This window comes from Podarcis liolepis, assembly GCF_965112155.1.
Source record: "Podarcis liolepis genome assembly, chromosome: 13".
Taxonomy (NCBI): Eukaryota; Metazoa; Chordata; class Lepidosauria; order Squamata; family Lacertidae; genus Podarcis; species Podarcis liolepis.
In genome coordinates, this window is record NC_139573.1 from 2956884 (window position 1) to 2975434 (window position 18551).

The following is an 18551-nucleotide window of genomic DNA, read 5'->3' on the forward strand; positions in this document are numbered from 1 at the left end:
AAGAATCACAAAACAGAGAAACCAGTAGGAGAACACTTCAATCTCCCAGGACATTCTATACAAGATCTCAAAGTAGCTGTTTTACTACAAAGGAATTTCAGAAATAGACTGGAAAGAGAAGCTGCTGAATTGCAACTCATTACCAAACTTAAAACCATGGAGAGACCTGGTCTGAACAAAGACATTGGATTCTTATCTCATTATACATGACTAAGCCATTTCTCACCTTCTCACCCCTTGCCTTTTCCTGTAAGACCTATTGCAGTCGTTAAGAGTCGTCAACAGGCTCATCTCAGCTATCTGCCAATCACCCATTCCCACCACCCTTCTGAGTAATACCCCTCCCCACCTTCTCACTATATAGAAGGATCTGGCAACTTCTGTTTCAGTGTATCTGAAGAAGTGTGCATGCACACGAAAGCTCATACCAAGAACTAACTTAGTTGGTCTTTAAGGTGCTACTGGAAGGAATTTTTTTATTTTGACTATGGCAGACCAACACGGCTACCTATCTGTTACTGTGAAGACAACGGCATCCTAAAAACCTTTGGCGTACGGCAAGAAGGGGAAAGGCGAAATGTTGCAAACCTGTACGTATATTTATTTATTTGATGCAGTGAAGGCTGGTGCCGGTGGGGAGGAAAGCAGGGAGCTAAAAAGGAGGCAGACCCAAAGGCAAGGACATTTATTGTGTTTCGGTCAGGACAAATGCAAGATTCTACACTTAGGCAGGAAGAACCAGATGCACAAATATAAAATGGGGGACAGCTGGCTTGCTAGCAGTACATGTGAAAAGGATATAGGGGTCTGAACGTGAGCCCAGAGTGTGATGGAGCAGCAAAAAAGGCCAACGCTATTCTAGGCTGCATCAACAAGACGTCTAGTGTCCAGGTCAAGGGAAGGAATAATCCTGCTCTATTCTGCCTTGGACAGACCACACCTGGAGTCCTGTGTCCGGTTCTGGGCACCCCAGTTTAAAGCGGAGATTGACAAGTTGGGAGGTGTGCAGAGGAGGGCAACCAAGATGACCAAGGGTCCGGAAACCAAGCCTTAATGAAGGAACAGGTTTCCCAAATCTAAAAACCTGACTGTACAGTCAGTCTGAAACGGGACCCAAAATCCACATTCCCCCCCCCCCCTGCAAAGGAGCATTTCTAAAATGCATTAACTTGAGCTCGTGAGTCAATGTATAAACAGAAAGCCAGCTGTATAAACAAGTGCTCAAAGCCCTCTCCTTTATCAGTCTGTGACGGCAATGGATGGCCTTGGCTGTTCCAGTGGAGCAGGGATGACACTCTATCTTATCTTACATTAAGACCACACGCTGACGCACAGACTTAGTCCGGGAACGGCGCCAGGAGTTGGTGACCTCTTGCTCCAAGATAAGAGTATAGGAACAGGAATAGGAACACCCTTTTATGGTCAAAAGTACAAGAAGAGGAAAACCCTTTTATGGTTAAGAGTAAGGAGCAGGAACATACCGTATTTTTCGCCCTATAGGACGCACTTTTTCCCCTCCAAAAATGAAGGGGAAATGTGTGTGCGTCCTATGGGGCGAATGCAGGCTTTCGCTGAAGCTTGGAAAGCAAAAGGGGTCGGTGCGCACTGACCCCTCTCGCTCTCCAGGCTTCAGGAGAGCCGCAGCGCCAGCCCCACAAGGTCGGGGGACAGCGGGGAGGCGGAACGCCGCCATCCCGCTGTCTCCCGATGTGGTTTGGAGGCTGACGGCGGGGAGACCCGTGCTTCTCCCCGCCGCCAGCCCCGCAAGCTCCGGGGACAACTGGGAGGCGCAGCGCGTCTTCCCGCTGTCCCCGAACCTGGTCTGCAGGCGGGCGGTGGGGAGAAGAGCGCTTCTCCCTGCTGCCAGCCCCGCAAGCTCCGGGGACAACTGGGAGGCACAGGGCGTCTTCCCGCTGTCCCCGGACCTGGTCTGCAGGCGGGCGGCAGGGAGAAGAGCGCTTTTCCCCGCTGCCGGCCCCACAAGCGCCTGGGGGGGAAATAATTTTTTTTCTTTATTCCCCCCCCCAAAAAAAAACTTGGTCCGTCCTATGGGGCGAAAAATACGGTATGTGATGTCAACCTGCGTGTATAAGCTGACGTGGCTGGATTCCTGGCAAAGGGGGGAGAGGGTGCCTGGAGGATATATATACTGCATGAAATCTCTCATTACTTTTGACTTGCTGTGGACTGACCACGCAAGTGCCTTCTGCTATTCGGAGAGCAGAATAAACTCTTTCTCTGAAGCAACCTCGGTGTCATTTGACTTCCTTTCTCCCTCCCGGGAGCAACACAGACCCCACCAGTCGGTAAAGTCTAAGAAGGCTACATTATGAGCAGGCTTCCTCAACCTCGGCCCTCCAGTTGTTTGGAGACTACAATTCCCAGCATCCCTGACCGCTGGTCCTGATAGCTAGGGATCGTGGGAGTTGTGGGCCAAAAACATCTGGAGGGCCGAAGTTGTGGGAGCCTGCGTTTGAGGAACAGTTGAAGGAGCTGGGGGTATTTAGCCTGGAGAAGAGAGGGCTGAGATTGAAGCCATGGGTCCTCCGGAGCAGGAGAAAACAAGCTTGCATCTCTCCTCCATGGGATAGCCCTGAAGATATTTCTTCAGGGCTATCACATGGAGGGCTATCACAAGATGCAAGCTTGTTTTCTCCTGCTCCGGAGGGTAGGACTCGAACCCATGGCTTCGGTTTGCAAGAAAGGAGATTCGGGCTAAGCAGATTCTGGTGGTGAGAGTCATTCAACAGAGGTACTCCTAGAAGGTGCTAGGAGAAGGTACTCCTAGAAGGACTATCCTTTCCCGGAGGTTTCAAAGCAGAGGCTGGAAGTCAGGGATTCTTTGAGTGCGATTCCTGCATCGCAAGGGGGGTTGAGATAGATGACCTTTGGTGGTCCCCCTTCCAGCCCCACCATTTTGCAAATCTGCGAAGCGGAGGCCCTGCTACTGCTAGACCTCCCCAACCACTCGGTCCAGAGTGAATAAAGGAACCCGGATTCCTGGGTTCTCCAAGGGATGACAGTCCTGCTGTTCCGAAATCTCTGCCCGCGCCTCATTTGCTGGCTGCCCCCTCTGCCAGCTGCCGCATGGCATCTTCTTCGAAGCGGAAGATGTGCCAGCCCTCAGTGGCAGTCAGGTCCACGGCGCCGTTGCCAAGGTACAAGTCGATGGCCTTTTGGTTCCAGTCCAGAGCGGAGAACTTCATCTGGGTGCATCCTTTCTCCACGCCGATCTGCAGAGGAGAAGAAGAAAGACCTTAGCTCAGCAGGGAGAATATCTGCTTGGCATGTAGAAGGTTGTGGGTTCAACCCTGGGGGTCTTTGGGTAGCGCTGGAGCAACTGTGCCCCTGAAGGACCAGGTGTGCAGCCTGGGAGTCATTCTGGACTCACAGCTGTCCATGGAGGCGCAGGTCAGTTCTGTGTCCAGGGCAGCTGTCAACCAGCTCCACCTGGTATGCAGGATGAGACCCTCCCTGCCCGCAGACTGTCTCGCCAGAGTGGTGCATGCTCTGGTTATCTCCCGCCTGGACTACTGCCATGCGCTCCACGTGGGGCTACCTTTGAAGGTGACCCAGAAACTGCAATTAATCCAGAATGCGGCAGCCAGACTGGTGACTAGGAGACCACATAACACCGGTCCTAAAAGTCCTCCATTGGCTCCCAGGACGTTTCCGAGCACAATTCAAAGTATTGGTGCTGACCTTGAAAGCCCTAAACGGCCCCAAAGGCCCAGTAGACCTGAAGGAGCGTCTCCACCCCCATTGTTCAGCCCAGACACTGAGGTCCAGCTCCGAGGGCCTTCTGGCGGTTCCCTTCCTGCGAGAAGCCAGGGTACAGGGAACCAGGCAGAGGGCCTTCTCGGTGGTGGCACCCGGCCTGTGGAACACCCTCCCACCAGATGTCAAGGAAATTAACAACTATCTGACTTTTAGAAGACATCTGAAGGCAGGCCAGGTTAAGGAAACTTTTAATGTTTGGTGTTTTATCACTTTTTCATTATTATTATTATCATTAATTCTGTTGGGAGCCGCCTAGAGTGGCTGGGGAAACCCAGCCAGATGGGTGAGGTATAATAATAATAATAATAATAGTTATTATTACACCTGCCTGACGCGGGTGGTGCTGTGGGTTAAACCACAGAGCCTAGGACTTGCCGATCAGAAGGTCAGCGGTTTTAATCCCCGTGACGGGGTGAGCTCCCGTTGCTCGGTCCCTGCTCCTGCCAACCTAGCAGTTTGAAAGCACGTCAAAGTGCAGGTAGATCAATAGGTAGCACTCTGGCAGGAAGGTAAACGGCATTTCCGTGTGCTGCTCTGGTTCGCCAGAAGCGGCTTAGTCCTGCTGGCCACATGACCCGGAAGCTGTACGCCGGCTCCCTCGGCCAATAGAGCGAGATGAGCGCCACAACCCCAGAGTCGGCCACGACTGGACCTCACGGTCAGGGGTCCCTTGACCTTTACCTTACACCTGGAGAGTTGTTGCTGCCAGCCCAAGCAGGTAATATATAGCTAGGTGGACCCCAGAGGCATGACTCGCTATGAGGCAGCTTCCGATGTTCCTATTTGTAGGGGAAAGGGACGTAGCGGAGCAGTTGCCTGGCATGCAGAAGGTTCCATTTCTGTGTAGGGGCAGCTCTTACCTGGGCAATGGCGCTCATCAGTTTCTTCCCAATGCCTCTCCCTGCGACAGAAGGAAGAGGAAAAGCTCAGAAGGAAGACAGGACTCCTGGGTTCTCCGAAGGAAGGAAATACACCCCCCCCGGTATTTACGCCTTGGGAACTCTCTGCCACCATGTCCCAGGACATGTCCCACCCTCATCTGGTCTAAGTCGCTCCCTCCAAATTTTATCTTTGTTTTAAAAGCAACCGGACCGCTTCCAGATATAATGATAATGATAATGATAATGATAATGATAATGATAATGATAATGATAATAATATATGGGATGCGGGTGGCACTGTGGGTTAAACCACAGAGCCTAGGACTTGCTGATCAGAAGGTCGGCGGTTCAAATCCCCGCAATGACAGGGTGAGCTCCCGTTGCTCGGTCCCTGTTCCTGCCAACCTAGCAATTCGAAAGCATGCCAGTGCAAGTAGATAAATAGGTACCGCTCCAGCGGGAAGGGAAACAGTGTTTCCGTGCGCTGCTCTGGTTCGCCAGAAGCGGCTTAGTCCTGCTGGCCACATGACCTGGAAGCTGTACGCCGGCTCCCTCGGCCAGTAAAGCGAGATGAGCGCCGCAACCCCAGAGTCGGTCACGACTGGACCTAATGGTCATGGGTCCCTAATAATAATAATACAGTGGTACCTCGGGTTACATACACTTCAGGTTACATACGCTTCAGGTTACAGACTCTGCTAACCCAGAAATAGTGCTTCAGGTTAAGAACTTTGCTTCAGGATGAGAACAGAAATCGTGCTCCGGCGGCAGCGGGAGGCCCCATTAGCTAAAGTGGTGCTTCAGGTTAAGAACAGTTTCGGGTTAAGAACGGACCTCCGGAACGAATTAAGTACTTAACCTGAGGTACCACTGTAATTTATTATTATTTATACCCCGCCTATCTGGCTGGGTTTCCCCAGCCACTCTGGGCGGCTTCCAACAGAATATTAACATACAATAATCTATTAAACATTAAAAGCTTCCCTAAACAGGGCTGCCTTCAGATGTCTTCTAGGAGTCTGGTAGTTGTTGTTCTCTTTGACATCTGGTGGGAGGGAGTTCCTCAGGGCTGGCGCCACCACCAAGAAGGCCCTCTGCCTGGTTACCTGTAACTTGGCTTCTCGCAGGGAGTTTTGGGAATTGTAGTGCAATGAAAGAGGAGGGCGCCATGTTGCTTTGAAGGTGCAATACTCTCTCTCTCTCTCTCTCTCTCTCACACACACACACACACACACACACACATTTTCTTAATTATACCGTGGTACCACGGGTTAAGTACTTAATTCGTTCCGGAGGTCCGTTCTTAACCCGAAACTGTTCTTAACCTGAAGCACCACTTTAGCTAATGGGGCCTCTCGCTGCTCATCCTGAAGCAAAGTTCTTAACCTGAAGCACTATTTCTGGGTTAGCAGAGTCTATAACCTGAAGCGTATGTAACCTGAGGTACCACTGTAGTTCCTGGCTGTTCATAGAATCCACCAAATTGTCGAGTTGCAAGGGACCCCAACGGTCATCCAGACCAACCCCCTGCGCTGTGGAAATCTTTGCCCAACGCGGAACTCGAACCCGCAACCCAGAGATTAAGAGCCTCGAAGCAGCTCCTTCCCTTCCACATTTCCGCACCCCGAAAATCTGGCATGACGTAGAGGTCTTCCATGTAGATGTTTCTGCCTTTCCAGGTGCTGTAAGTGAAAAAATATAGGCCGAACCCCACGACGGTGTGGCCTGCAGCGGGAAAAACGAAAGAACGACGACAAGAGATCACAACCTGCTTTTCTAAAATCTGTCCAGGGCTCTTGTGGATCAGGTTAGCAGCCGACCATAAACAGGACCCGGGCGATTCAAACGCAGCCTTTTACTCCAGGCAGTTTGGGGGAGCAGAAAATATATTGGGGGGCTGCCCTAGAGATTGTGGGCCGCTCCCCGTGGGACGAGAACCTGGGTAAGTGGTTCTGAAATTCCCCCCGGATTGCAAATCGCAGAATTGGAGAGTTGCAATGCACCCCAAGGGTTAATAATAATAATAATAATATTTTATTTATACCCCGCCCTTCCCGGTTCAGAAAACCGGGCTCAGGGCGGCTAGCAACAAATTTAAAACACTTAACTGATGCAACAAAAAACCAGCATAAAAGACAGTATAAAACGTGAATAACAATAAATTCAGAATTCAAAAGTCAATTTAGGGGGGAAATCCATCCATATAGAGAGTTTTGTAGACATTTGCAGGGAAACAACCAAAATATAAGGCCCTGTCCAAAAGGGATTTGCAATCTTTGATACAGGGGAGGAGGGGAAAACCCTTGTTGCATTCAGATATACAGTGGTGCCTCGCAAGACGAAATTAATTCGTTCTGTGAATTTTTTCGTCTAGCGAATTTTTTGTCTTGCGAAGCACGGTTTCCCATAGGAATGCATTGAAAATCAATTAATGCGTTCCTATGGTCGAAAAAAGTCCAAACAAAGCCAAATTTGGTACAACAAGAGTTTATTAAGTGCTCTTTAAAGTCACACATACTGTAAAGAGCATTTCAAAATTCAAACCCTGATATTTTTTTAAAAAAACAGCAGAGTGGCCCAATGGTCACAGAAAATCAGAAAAATGCAGAAAAAAAACACACAAGCTTCCAGATTCTTGCAAACCCCTCCCCAACACCAAGTCCTTGAATTCCAAACACCCCAACCCAAAATCCAACCCCCCCAAAAAAGTTTTAAAAGCTTAACTTACCAAATGGCTGCAAAAGAAGTTTTGGAAAAGCTTCAAAAATCACCAAAGTCTTTAAAAACCTCAAAAAGGCTACTATGTACACTGCGTTCTATGAGTTGCTCCTCGAAGTCAAGTCGCAACTGTATTAACGGTGTTAAGAAAAAGGAAACAAGCTTGCAAGATGTTTTCGTCTTGCGAAGCAAGCCCATAGGGAAATTTGTCTTGCGAAGCAGCTCAAAAAACGGAAAACCCTTTTGTCTAGCGAGTTTTCCGTCTTGCGAGGCATTCGTCTTGCGGGGCACCACTGTACACAGTTTCAATAGCAGATTAATGGTTGGTCAATATTCTACGGCCTTCTAAATGTGTCTGCCGGGGTGTGTGTGTTATTTTAACTATTTACCTTGTATTTTATCCTGTGAACCACCCTGAGATCTTGTGATGAAGGGAGGTCTCTAAATCTAATTGATCATCATGATTTATTATTTACAGTATACCCCGCCCATCTGGCTGGGTTTCCCCAGCCACTCTGGGCGGCTTCCAACAAAGATTAAAAATACATTAAAACATCAGTCACTAAAAAAATCCCTAAACTGGGCTGCCTTCAGATGTTTTTTAAAAGTCAGATAGTTGTTTATTTCCTTGACATCTGGTGGGAGGGAGTTCCACAGGGCGGGCGCCACCACTAAGAAGGCCCTGTGCCTGGTTCCCTGTAACTTGGCTTCTCGCGGGGATAAAACCGCCAGAACCATACTACCGCAAAATATAATTGAGAAATAAAAATTACATACATCAATATTTGTTATTTCCTCCCAAACATTCCATGCAAAACACACACCCGCACAAAAACACACACACACACACACACAAAATAATGATAATAAATATTTTTCCACCTTTTATCTTACAAAATCGTTTCTTCAGTTTTGACTTCCTGTCAAGTCCCTTCGCATACATTTTATCTTACAACTGAACGTAAACAAAACAACAAACCTTTCTATATAGATTTCCCAATGCATTCAGAAAATATAATAAATCCTTAATTGTTGTCCACTTCTTTTGTCACTTGAACGCTAGCATGGAGTCAAAACTGCTATTGTATTTTTGGACATATCTTCTATAACCATCCCATTTTCCCACAAACTTTTGCTTTGAGTTTCCTCTGAGTTTGCTCATCAATTGAGCCATCTCAATTACAAATTCCTGTAATTTAATTTGCCAATCTATTATTTTTGAAGGTGGCTATCACCTCTCAGTCCCCTCTTCTCCCTTCCCAACTCCTTCGACCGCTCCTCATATGGCCAGACCCCTTGATCCTCTCAGCCGCCCTATAGCTTGTCAATATCCTCCTTAAACTGGGGTGCCCAGAACGCCAGATGGGCTCTGGGAAGGAGCGAAGAGAAGGGGAACTTCCCCATTGCGGCAGAGAGGGAAGGATTGCATCTTCGCCATATTGGAAGATAGGATTTTGGGGCAGGAACCTCGCTTACCGTTTTGCTCCGATGTTTTGGGGAGACCTCGGCCACCACACATTTATAGAAGGGGTCCTGGCAGAAGCCGTCCTCGTAAAGTCCTGGAAAGAAGGACACGAGAATCAAAGAGACAGCGAGAGAAAGGGGGTGGGGAAAAACTGGGGTCAGCAGGACCCAGGAATCACTGCAAGGCGACCAGATATATAAACCCCAAACCTTTGGGCTTTTAAGTTCAGGTGAGCTCTGGAAATAATAATAATAATAATAATAATAATAATAATAATAATAATAATAATATGATGTTATTTATACCCCGCCCATCTGGCTGGGCTTCCCCAGCCACTCTGGGCGGCTTCCAACAAAACACTAAAGTACAATAACCTATTAAACATTAAAAGCTTCCCTAAACAGACCCGCCTTCAGATGTCTTCTAAAAGTCTGGTAGTTATTTTTCTCTTTGACATCTGGTGGGAGGGCGTTCCACAGGGAGGGCGCCACCACCGAGAAGGCCCTCTGCCTGGTTCCCTGTAGCTTTACTTCTCGCAGGGAGGGAACCGCCAGAAGGCCCTCAGAGCTGGACCTCAGTGTCCAGGCTGAATGATGGGGGTGGAGACGCTCCTTCAGGTCTACTGGGCCTTTGAGGCCATTTAGGGCTTTCAAGGTCAGCACCAACACTTTGAATTGTGCTCGGAAATGTCCTGGGAGCCAATGAAGGTCTTTCAGGACCAGTGTTATGTGGTCCCAGCGGCCACTCCCAGTCACCAGTCTAGCTGCCGCATTCTGGATTAATTGCAGTTTCCAGGTCACCTTCAAAGGTAGCCCCACGTGGAGTGCATTGCAGTAGTCCAAGCGGGAGATAACCAGAGCATGCACCACTCTGGCCAGACAGTCTGTGGGCAGGGAGGGTCTCATCCAGCGTACCAGATGGAGTTGGTAGACAGCTGCCCTGGACACAGAACTGACCTGCGCCTCCATGGACAGCGCTGAGTCCAAAATGACTCCCAGGCTGCGCACCTGGTCCTTCAGGGGCACAGTTGCCCCATTCAGGACCAGGGAATCCTCCATACCTGCCCGCCTCCTGTCTCTCAAAAACAGTTCTTCTGTCTTGTCAGGATTCAACCTCAAAGCCCCCACAAGTCTTTTTCTGGGGGGAAATTGCTTTGTGAGTTGACCAGGCCAGCTCATTCCTTCAGGAGCCATTTCCTGACTTTGTGGGCTCTCCTGCGTTGATTTTGTTTTGCAAGCCCCTTGCGGGCAGAGACCAATTCTCCTCTCCTTTTGCAAAGTGCGGTTGTACACCACCTTTCAAATGTGGAACGAACCCCCACTGGAAGTTGGAAGTTTTTTACGCAGAGGCCGGATGGCCCTCTGTCGGGGATGCTTGAGCTGCGATTTCTGCATTCTGTGGGGGTTGAGCTAGATGGCCTCTAGGGTTCCCTTTCGACTGGACGCTTCTGTGATTCTATGCTCCTGGATGCTGCAGGGCATAATAATAATAATAATTTTTTTATTTATTTATACCCCGCCCTTCCCAGTTCAAAAACCAGGCTCAGGGCGGCTAACAACAAATTTAAAACACTTAATAATTAAAACAGCATAAAATACAGTATAAAAACATGAATGACAATAACATTCTGAATTCAACAATCAATTAGATAATTCCCAGGGCTAGGCTGGCTGAATTGGTCCTACTTGGGCCAGCGAGGAGGCCAGGGGAGAATTAGCTGTGGGATCCCAGAGTGGGTGATCTTCATAAAAAGGGAAGGAAGAGGAATAAAAGATCAGGCTGGATTCGAATTAAAGACCAGGCGGAATAGCTCTGTCTTACAGGCCCGACGGAAGGAGGTTAAATCCAGCAGGGCCCTGGTCTCCTGGGACAGAGCATTCCACCAGGTCGGAGCCACCACTGAGAAGGCCCTGGCCCTGGTGGAGGATAATCTGACTTCCTTAGGGTCCGGGACTTCTAAACTATGGTTATTCATGGACCTTAAGGTCTTCTGTGGGGCAGAGCAGGAGAGGCCGCCCCATAGATACGAGGCCCCTAAGCCCCAAAGGGCTTTAAAGATAAAGACCACCACCTTGAACCTGACCCTGCACTCCACCGGGAGCCAGTGCAACTGGTAAAGCACTGGGTGAATGTGCTCCCATGGCAGGGACCCCGTGAGGAGCCTCGCTGCAGCATTCTGCACCCGCTGGAGTTTCTGGGTCAGCTTCAAGGGCAGCCCCACGTAGAGCGGATTACAGTAGTCAAGCATGGATCACTGTGGCCAGGTTGGGGCGGGAAATGCAGCCCCTCTCCCACACCTGGTGCCCTCAACCACCACGGTGATCTGATCCCACCCATCGTGTCCCAAACATGAACACAACACCCCTGTAAGTAGACCTGGCCAAGGAAATTTGCCCCGAGAATTCACGCCCTGGGTTCGGCCTCACCTTGACTGTTGTTTGCTACCTGATCAGGCATTTTCTCAAACTCTGCAAGTTCCTGAAAAGGGAGGAAGAGAACATGAACCGCGGGCACAATGCCTGCCCCACCATCTCATTTGCCAAGACCTTGAATTTCCACACATAAAAAGCAAAGGTAAAGGGACCCTTGACCATTAGGTCCAGTCGTGGCCGACTCTGGGGTTGGCCGAGGGAGCCAACATTTGTCCGCAGACAGTTTTTCCGGGTCGCTTGGCCAGCATGACTAAGCCGCTTCTGGAAATCAGAAGGTCAGCGCTTGGTGAATTCTTTCCTGCCACTGCCTTGCGCTTTGCCGCAGGCAAGGTTGTGCCCATTTGGGGGGAGATCTGGGCCCAAACAGAGGCGATCTTGCTCAAATTCGGCACTTGAGTAGGGGAGGGTGTTATTCTTGCTCTCGGATCCCGATTGTGGGTTTCCGGCCGGGTTGTGTTGTAAACAAAAATCTGCCCCTTTTCCCTTATGGGGTACCCAAGAGCCCATATAAAGTCCTTACGTAGCTTCCCTATTGGTAGGAGAAAATAACAGAGGCCAAGCAAGGAATATTGAGAAGCAAAGCAGCTAGCAAGCCTGATCTTTATTGAACTTTTGCAACAGGGTGCTCCGCTCACCCGCAGGATAAAAGGAGGAACCCAGAACCAAGGTGTGCCTGCCCTTATATAGACATTTTTAATTCCCTCCCTGGAGCTCAAGACCACCCCTCCATACATCATAGATACATCACAGAAAGGGCGGTCTACAGCAGAAATCTGAGTGCATTGTTTACCTCCTGTCTGGCAGGTTACCTGTCAATGCTTACTTGACTGGAATGCCTGGGGAGCCTGTCCAGTCTTTTGAAATGATAAATACTTAGTTCCGGAGCCAGGTCACAGGCTCACACCCTATTCATATCTTAAATGTGCTCTTAAGACAGGATTTGTGAGGAAAGAGACAATGGGGAGGTTTTCCACCTTGACCTTGCAGAGAAAACATTTGGTCAGTTTGGGAATCAAAAACGGTTTCAGGTCGGTCTTCCTGTGCTGATCTATGTACGTGCTTGGTTGGTACATTTATGAACATTTAATATATATCTAGACGGACGTGGGTGGCGCTGTGGGTTAAACCACAGAGCCTAGGACTTGCCGATCAGAAGGTCGGCGGTTCGAATCCCCGCGACGGGGTGAGCTCCCGTTGCTCGGTCCCTGCTCCTGCCAACCTAGCAGTTCAAAAGCACATCAAAGTGCAAGTAGATAAATAGGTGCCGCTCCAGCGGGAAGGCAAATGGCGTTTCCGTGCGCTACTCTGGTTCGCCAGAAGCGGCTTAGTCCTGCTGGCCACATGACCCGGAAGCTGGACGCCGGCTCCCTTGGCCAGTAAAGCGAGATGAGCGCCACAACCCCAGAGTCGGTCACGACTGGACCTAACAGTCAGGGGTCCCTTTATCTTTAATATATATCTAAGACCTAAAAATTCTTATCACAGTCGGCCACCGTGAGAATAGGATCCTGGAGTGGATCGGGCCCCCTGCAGCCTCTCTGGATTGCAAACTGCGGAGTGCAAGTTTCTCTGCAGAATCTCAAATGACACAGAGAGAGGATAGCCTAGAGTCTAAAGCAATATCTGGCAATTACACAATCTTTCGGCGAGCTTTGCTATGCTAATGCAAACCCCACAGGAGCGAAATCGCTGGCTGTGGTCCAGCGCTAAACAAACAGCATCAAACTCTCTGGTTAAATCCTGGCTCGGCCTTTCAAAGCCAAGGAGGTTCCTTTTGAAGTCAGGCAGGGTGAGCGCTGTTACAGAGTGTGTGCCCAGTTAAGACTTTGCAAAGGAGGATGAGCCTTCGCTCCCTTTTATTCTGACAGCAGGGGGCTGTTGCTAGGGCTGGAATAGATCCTGGGCCCGCACATCTGCATAGGATTTGCATATGCTAATCTACATTTAAAGATTTAAAAGCCTCGCATCGGAATCCCGCCCCCAGGCCCGCTTCCAGGCTTCAATTAATTCGCACTCCGCTCCAAATCAGCTCACCTGCAGTTTCAATTTATTCCTCCTCAATATCCTGAACAAATCCTGTTCTGGATCCTAGAATTACAGAGACAAGTGGGACCCCTGAGGGTCATCCAGCTCACCCCGCTGCAATATGCAGGAATCATTGTGTGGGCACACGCGCTAAGCCCTATCTGTGGTGCCTACCTCATTATCCCAAATGATGAGACAAGAGACCAGAGTATGGGTTCAAATTGGCCACAACTTTATTGAGCTTCAGAAGTGGGGAACTTGGCACAGGCCTTGGCAGGCGACCCTCTCAGTGAGATCCAGTGAGAGGGGACTGCAAAGCGCAAACGTACACAGCATGCCCTTCCACTGACCTCGTCCCGGGAGTTTGCCCTTTAACGGGCCCTGCAAGCGCCGCCGCATGGGGAGGGAGCATGAATGCATTCCCCGCGACTTGATGTCAGACTAAAGGCTACCTTGCCAAGGCCTCAAACCGCCAAAGTTGTGAGGAAATGCGACAGGGAAGGCGAAACCTGCCAACGCAGGGAAAATTCCTTCCCGGTTCTGAATACAGCACCCATCTTACAACCGCAGCAGCGCCCCCTGACCTGGAACACAAAATATTAGTCTGTAAAGAAAGAATTATTAAATTGAAGATCGCTGACCTAGGATGAAATTACCGTATTTTTCGTCCCATAGGACGCTCCGTCCCATAGGACGCACCTAGTTTTTTGGGGGGGAAATAAAGGAAAAAATTTTCCCCTTTATTTCCCCCCCAAAAGCAGGTTGGGGAAACAGAACCAGGTCAAGGAACAGCGGGATGGCGGCGCTGCGCCTCCCTGCTGTCCCCAGAGCTTGTGGGGCTGGCCAATGTCTGCCCGGCGCGAGGGGCGCTCTGCTTCAGGGCGCCCCTCGCGCTGGGCAGCAGGCTGCTATCCGCAGCGTGGGGAGCCTTGCAGGGAACTCCTGCAAGGCTCCCCATGCTGCGGATGTCTGCCTGGCGCAGGGGCGCTCTGCTTCAGGGCGCCCCTTGCGCTGGGCGGCAGGCTGCTATCCGCAGCGTGGGGAGCCTTGCGGGACCTCCCGCAGGGCTGTCTAGGCTGCGGATGTGTTCCCGAAGCGCCGGGCACTCTGCTTTCAGGGCGCCCGACGCTCCGGGAAGCAGGCTGCTATCCGCAGCCTAGACATAGGCGCCGACTCCATGGGGCTTGAGGGGGCCTGAGCCCCCTCAAAAATTCATTTGGGGGGGCTCTGCCCCCCCAATAATCTCCGGCGCCCCTCCAGCAGAGCGCCATCGCCGCCCCTCCCCCAGCCCAAAATGCACAGGGTCGGGCTGCATGCCTCCTGCCCTCCTTCCCGAGCAAAAGCTCCACCCAATTTCCTTCGGAGCTGATTAATAGGCGCAGCACACTCTCCCCTATTCGCTCACGAGGAGGCGGCGCCACTTTATTTGCATATTCATGAGCTTATTTATTATTCATGAGCTTTCCCGGGCCCCCCCAATATTTTTTATAAGTCCGCGTCCCTGAGCCTAGACATCCCTGCGGGACCTCCCACAGGGCTGCCTAGGCTGCGGATGTCTTCCTGAAGCCAGGAGAGCAAGAGGGGTCGGTGCGCACCGACCCCTCTCGCTCTCCAAGCTTCAGCAAAAGCCTGCATTCGCCCCATAGGACGCACCCTGATTTCCCCTTCATTTTTGGAGGGGAAAAAGTGTGTCCTATAGGGCGAAAAATACGGTAATAAGGCAAGAAATTATTAATTTGAGGGAGGGAGAGGGTGGGTGATCCTGGAAGGAAGAACCGCAAAAGAGGCTTGGCCTTAGGTCCAGCCCCGGCCGGCCGTCTATTATCCTCCCTGGCCGAGGGCGGGTCAAAGGCCAGCTCAAGCAGGTGGGTGGCACCTGCCCAGGTGAGCCCCGCTCGGTGCCGCAAACCCCGCCCACCTGTGGGGAAGGGAGGGCAGATATTGCCCGACGTGGGATTCAAAGTCCCACGCTCTACCGACTGAGCTAGTTTTCTCTCCAGCATCCCGGAGTGACCAAGCAGACGCCCGTTATGTGAAACCGACAAGCAGGATTCGAACACAAGTCCTCCCCAAAACTGGCCTTCAGAAGCTCTTAGCCACCCCATAGCCTTCACCCTCACTGGGTTTGACCAATCCTCTTTTAAAGCCGTCAAAGTTGGTAGCCATCGCTGCCTCAAGTGGCAAGGAGTTCCGCAGCTTAACTGTGAACTCCGCAAAGAAGTCTCGACTCCCCCCCAAGGATCATCCAGTCCACCCCCCTGAAATGCAGGAATCTGACATTACAGGCTGTTGCGAGGATTAAAGGAGGAAGAGGGGGAAAGGGTGGGATATAAATGCAATAGATAAATAGAATTAAATAATAATCCCTGCCTGCAGGGCGGATTTGATTTAAATCAAATCGTTTTAAATCACGATTTCAGTAAGACTTGATTTAAATCATCATTTTTTCTGCAGAAAGACTCATTCTTGCTGGTATAATCTTAATATTTACAACCAGATGAAGGTCTCATTTTTGGAATAATAAATTTTCAGAGTAGTTTTTACAAAAATTACTGATTTGGTTCTACTATAAGAAACACCCAGGCAGAGAATGATGAAATCATTGTGAGGTTTAACAAGTGAACTGTTTCTATTTGGACAACTTTTCTGCTGTACTTCACTGGAAGGAGAAAAACACTCATTTCCTTAATAACAACTTAAACATTTTATTTAACTGAAACAGTAGCATTATAGCATATGTATCCACTTTTGTTAACTGATGTGGTTAAACAATTAAAAACAACTTAGCCTGAGTTTTACCACACACAGAAAACGTAAAACAAACCCTTATTTCCTGATGAATAGCCTTTGGACTCTAATGCAACATAAACAGAAAACTATCTTTAGAAAGATTTTTCCTCCAAATGCTTTTTATTTTAAAAATCCGATTTAAGTTTTTTAAAATCCGTTGTTTTTTTAGAAAAAACAGATTTATTTTTATCCACCCTGCCTGCCTGCAAACCAGGATGAAGGCTCAATAAGCAATAAATCTCTTTTTTTTTTTGCTATTCGGGCTGCAGGGAGGGCGAGCGCCGGGGCTCAGCTGCGGAGCTAGGCGGACATTCAACAGGTGCAGCGCTTCAACAGGACGCAGCTGCACCAGTCGAATGCCTGCCTGCCTGCCTGCTCGTGGGAAAGGGCCTACCCGGATCATGCGCATGATCTCCGCGCAGTCCTCGGCTCGGGAGGGCCGGATCGACACCGCGGGGGCGGCGGGGTCTTGGTCCACGGCTGCCTGATCGGCCATGGCAGATCCCCCAGCTGGAGATGCGGAAGTTTTCTCCAGGCTCGGAGGACTACATTTCCCAGGATGCTCCAGGAAAGAGGGAGGGTGGGAAGAGGAGGAGGAGAGGGGCGGGACAGAGCTGGCCAGAGAACTCAGCGAATCCTTGAATCGGAAGGGAACCCCAAAGGACATCCAGTCCAACCCTCTGCTCTCAAAGCGCGGTCTCCCATCCAGTTTGAAACCTTACCGGTCCCTGCTGAGCTTTGCAAACGTGATGGGAATTTTATTGCAACCCTACTGGGAGGAGGGTCGATTGGGGGCGACCAATGAATGGATCCTAGGATTGTAGGCTTGGAAGGGACACCGGAGGGTCATCCATCCCAACCCACTGGATCAGGGTGGAGAGTTCGACTTCGCGGCGGTTTCGATCAGGAACGGGGCACCCAGTGCTGTTTCCCCCCCTTAAAAAATGTTTTGGGGTGCTCTCGTTTTGACTCACGGAAATCACCATTTTATAGTTCAAATTGGGGGAAATAAATGCAGTCAATGGACAAAAGTACAAAGATTCACAAAATGTTTCGGGGTATGCCTCCCCAGGGCTGAATTTAGGTTTGATGAGGCCCTGAGCTACTGAAGGTAATGGGGCCCTTGATATGTCCAGCTGTCCTTTGTCAACAACAAATGGTCGCTGTTTTTTTGTGTTGAATATATGCCATATGGTCATTGATGGACCTCATAGGTATCTTAAGCCATTTGCGCATGTTGCCCTGCAACCAGTCCATGCAGAATGTAGGCACCCTATATATAGAAAGGATTTGTGAGTCCAAAATGCGCACCTGGTCCGTCAGTGGCACAGTTGCCCCATACCTATGAGACTGCCTCTCCTGCTATGCCCCGCGGAGGACCTTAAGCTCCACAAATAGCAACACTTTGGTGGTCCCGAGCCTCAAGGAGGTTAGATTGGTCTCAACCAGGGCCAGGGCCTTTTCAGTAGTGGCCCCAACTTGGTGGAACGCTCTGTCCCAAGAGACCCGGGCCCTGCGGGACTTGACATCTTTCCGCAGGGCCTGCAAGACAGAGCTATTCCGCCTGGCCTTTGGTTTGGACTCAGTCTGACCCTTATGTTTCCCTCCCCTTATGGTATTGACTTTTAAAATGAGGCTGCATTTTAAATTGCATTTTAACCTGTATTTTAAATTGGTTCCCCCCTCCATTATGTTTTTACTGTAATTTTACTGGTGTTAGCCACCCTGAGCCCAGCTCTGGCTGGGGAGGGCGGGGTATAAATAAAATTTATTATTATTATTATTATTCAAGAAGGTTCAAGAAGGACACTGACAAACTGGAACGTGTCCAGAGGAGGGCAGCCAAAATGGTCAACGGCCTGGAAACGATCCCTTATGAGGAACGGCTAAGGGAGCTGGGCATGTTTAGCCTGGAGAAGAGGAGGTTAAGGGGTGATATGATAGCCATGTTCAAATATATAAAAGGATGTCACATAGAGGAGGGAGAAAGGTTGTTTTCTGCTGCTCCAGAGAAGCGGACACGGAGCAATGGATCCAAACTACAAGAAAGAAGATTCCACCTAAACATTAGGAAGAACTTCCTGACAGTAAGATCTGTTTGACAGTGGAATTTGCTGCCCAGGAGTGTGGTGGAGTCTCCTACTTTGGAGGTCTTTAAGCAGAGGCTTGACAACCATATGTCAGGAGTGCTCTGATGGAGTTTCCTGCTTGGCAGGGGGTTGGACTCGATGGCCCTTGGGGTCTCTTCCAACTCTATGATTCTATAAAAAGTTATGTTAAATGATGATTGGAAATGATATGTTAAAAAAAGCAATAAAAATGTGTGTGTGTGTGTGTGTGTGTGTGTGTGTGTGTGTATAACTGCAGAGGTAGAAGGGGACTCCCAGGGGTCATCAAGTCCAACACCCTGCAATGTGGGAATCACGATAATTTTTTAATCTATATCCCGCCCTCCCCAGC

At 49.9% G+C, this 18551-nt stretch overlaps 2 protein-coding genes across 7 annotated transcripts in view; both read right to left on the minus strand.

The window, feature by feature from the left end:
* Positions 1–578: 578 nt before the first annotated feature.
* Positions 579–18551, minus strand: part of TMEM102 (transmembrane protein 102) — a 169212-nt gene continuing 151239 nt past the window's right edge. For all 6 annotated transcript variants that reach the window (XM_083472746.1, XM_083472748.1, XM_083472745.1 and 3 more), the window contains one exon: positions 579–1494. The gene's annotated coding sequence lies outside the window, so the exon portion shown is untranslated. The remainder of the gene's footprint in view (positions 1495–18551) is intronic.
* LOC310692242 (thialysine N-epsilon-acetyltransferase-like) lies at positions 2042–16773 on the minus strand. The gene is made up of 6 exons (XM_083472944.1): positions 16486–16773; positions 11271–11322; positions 8856–8938; positions 6285–6387; positions 4641–4681; positions 2042–3233 (listed from the first exon to the last, which is right to left on the minus strand). Exons 1-6 carry the CDS (start codon positions 16756–16758, stop codon positions 3054–3056), a joined length of 732 nt encoding a protein of 243 aa, XP_083329070.1. The 5' UTR covers positions 16759–16773; the 3' UTR covers positions 2042–3053.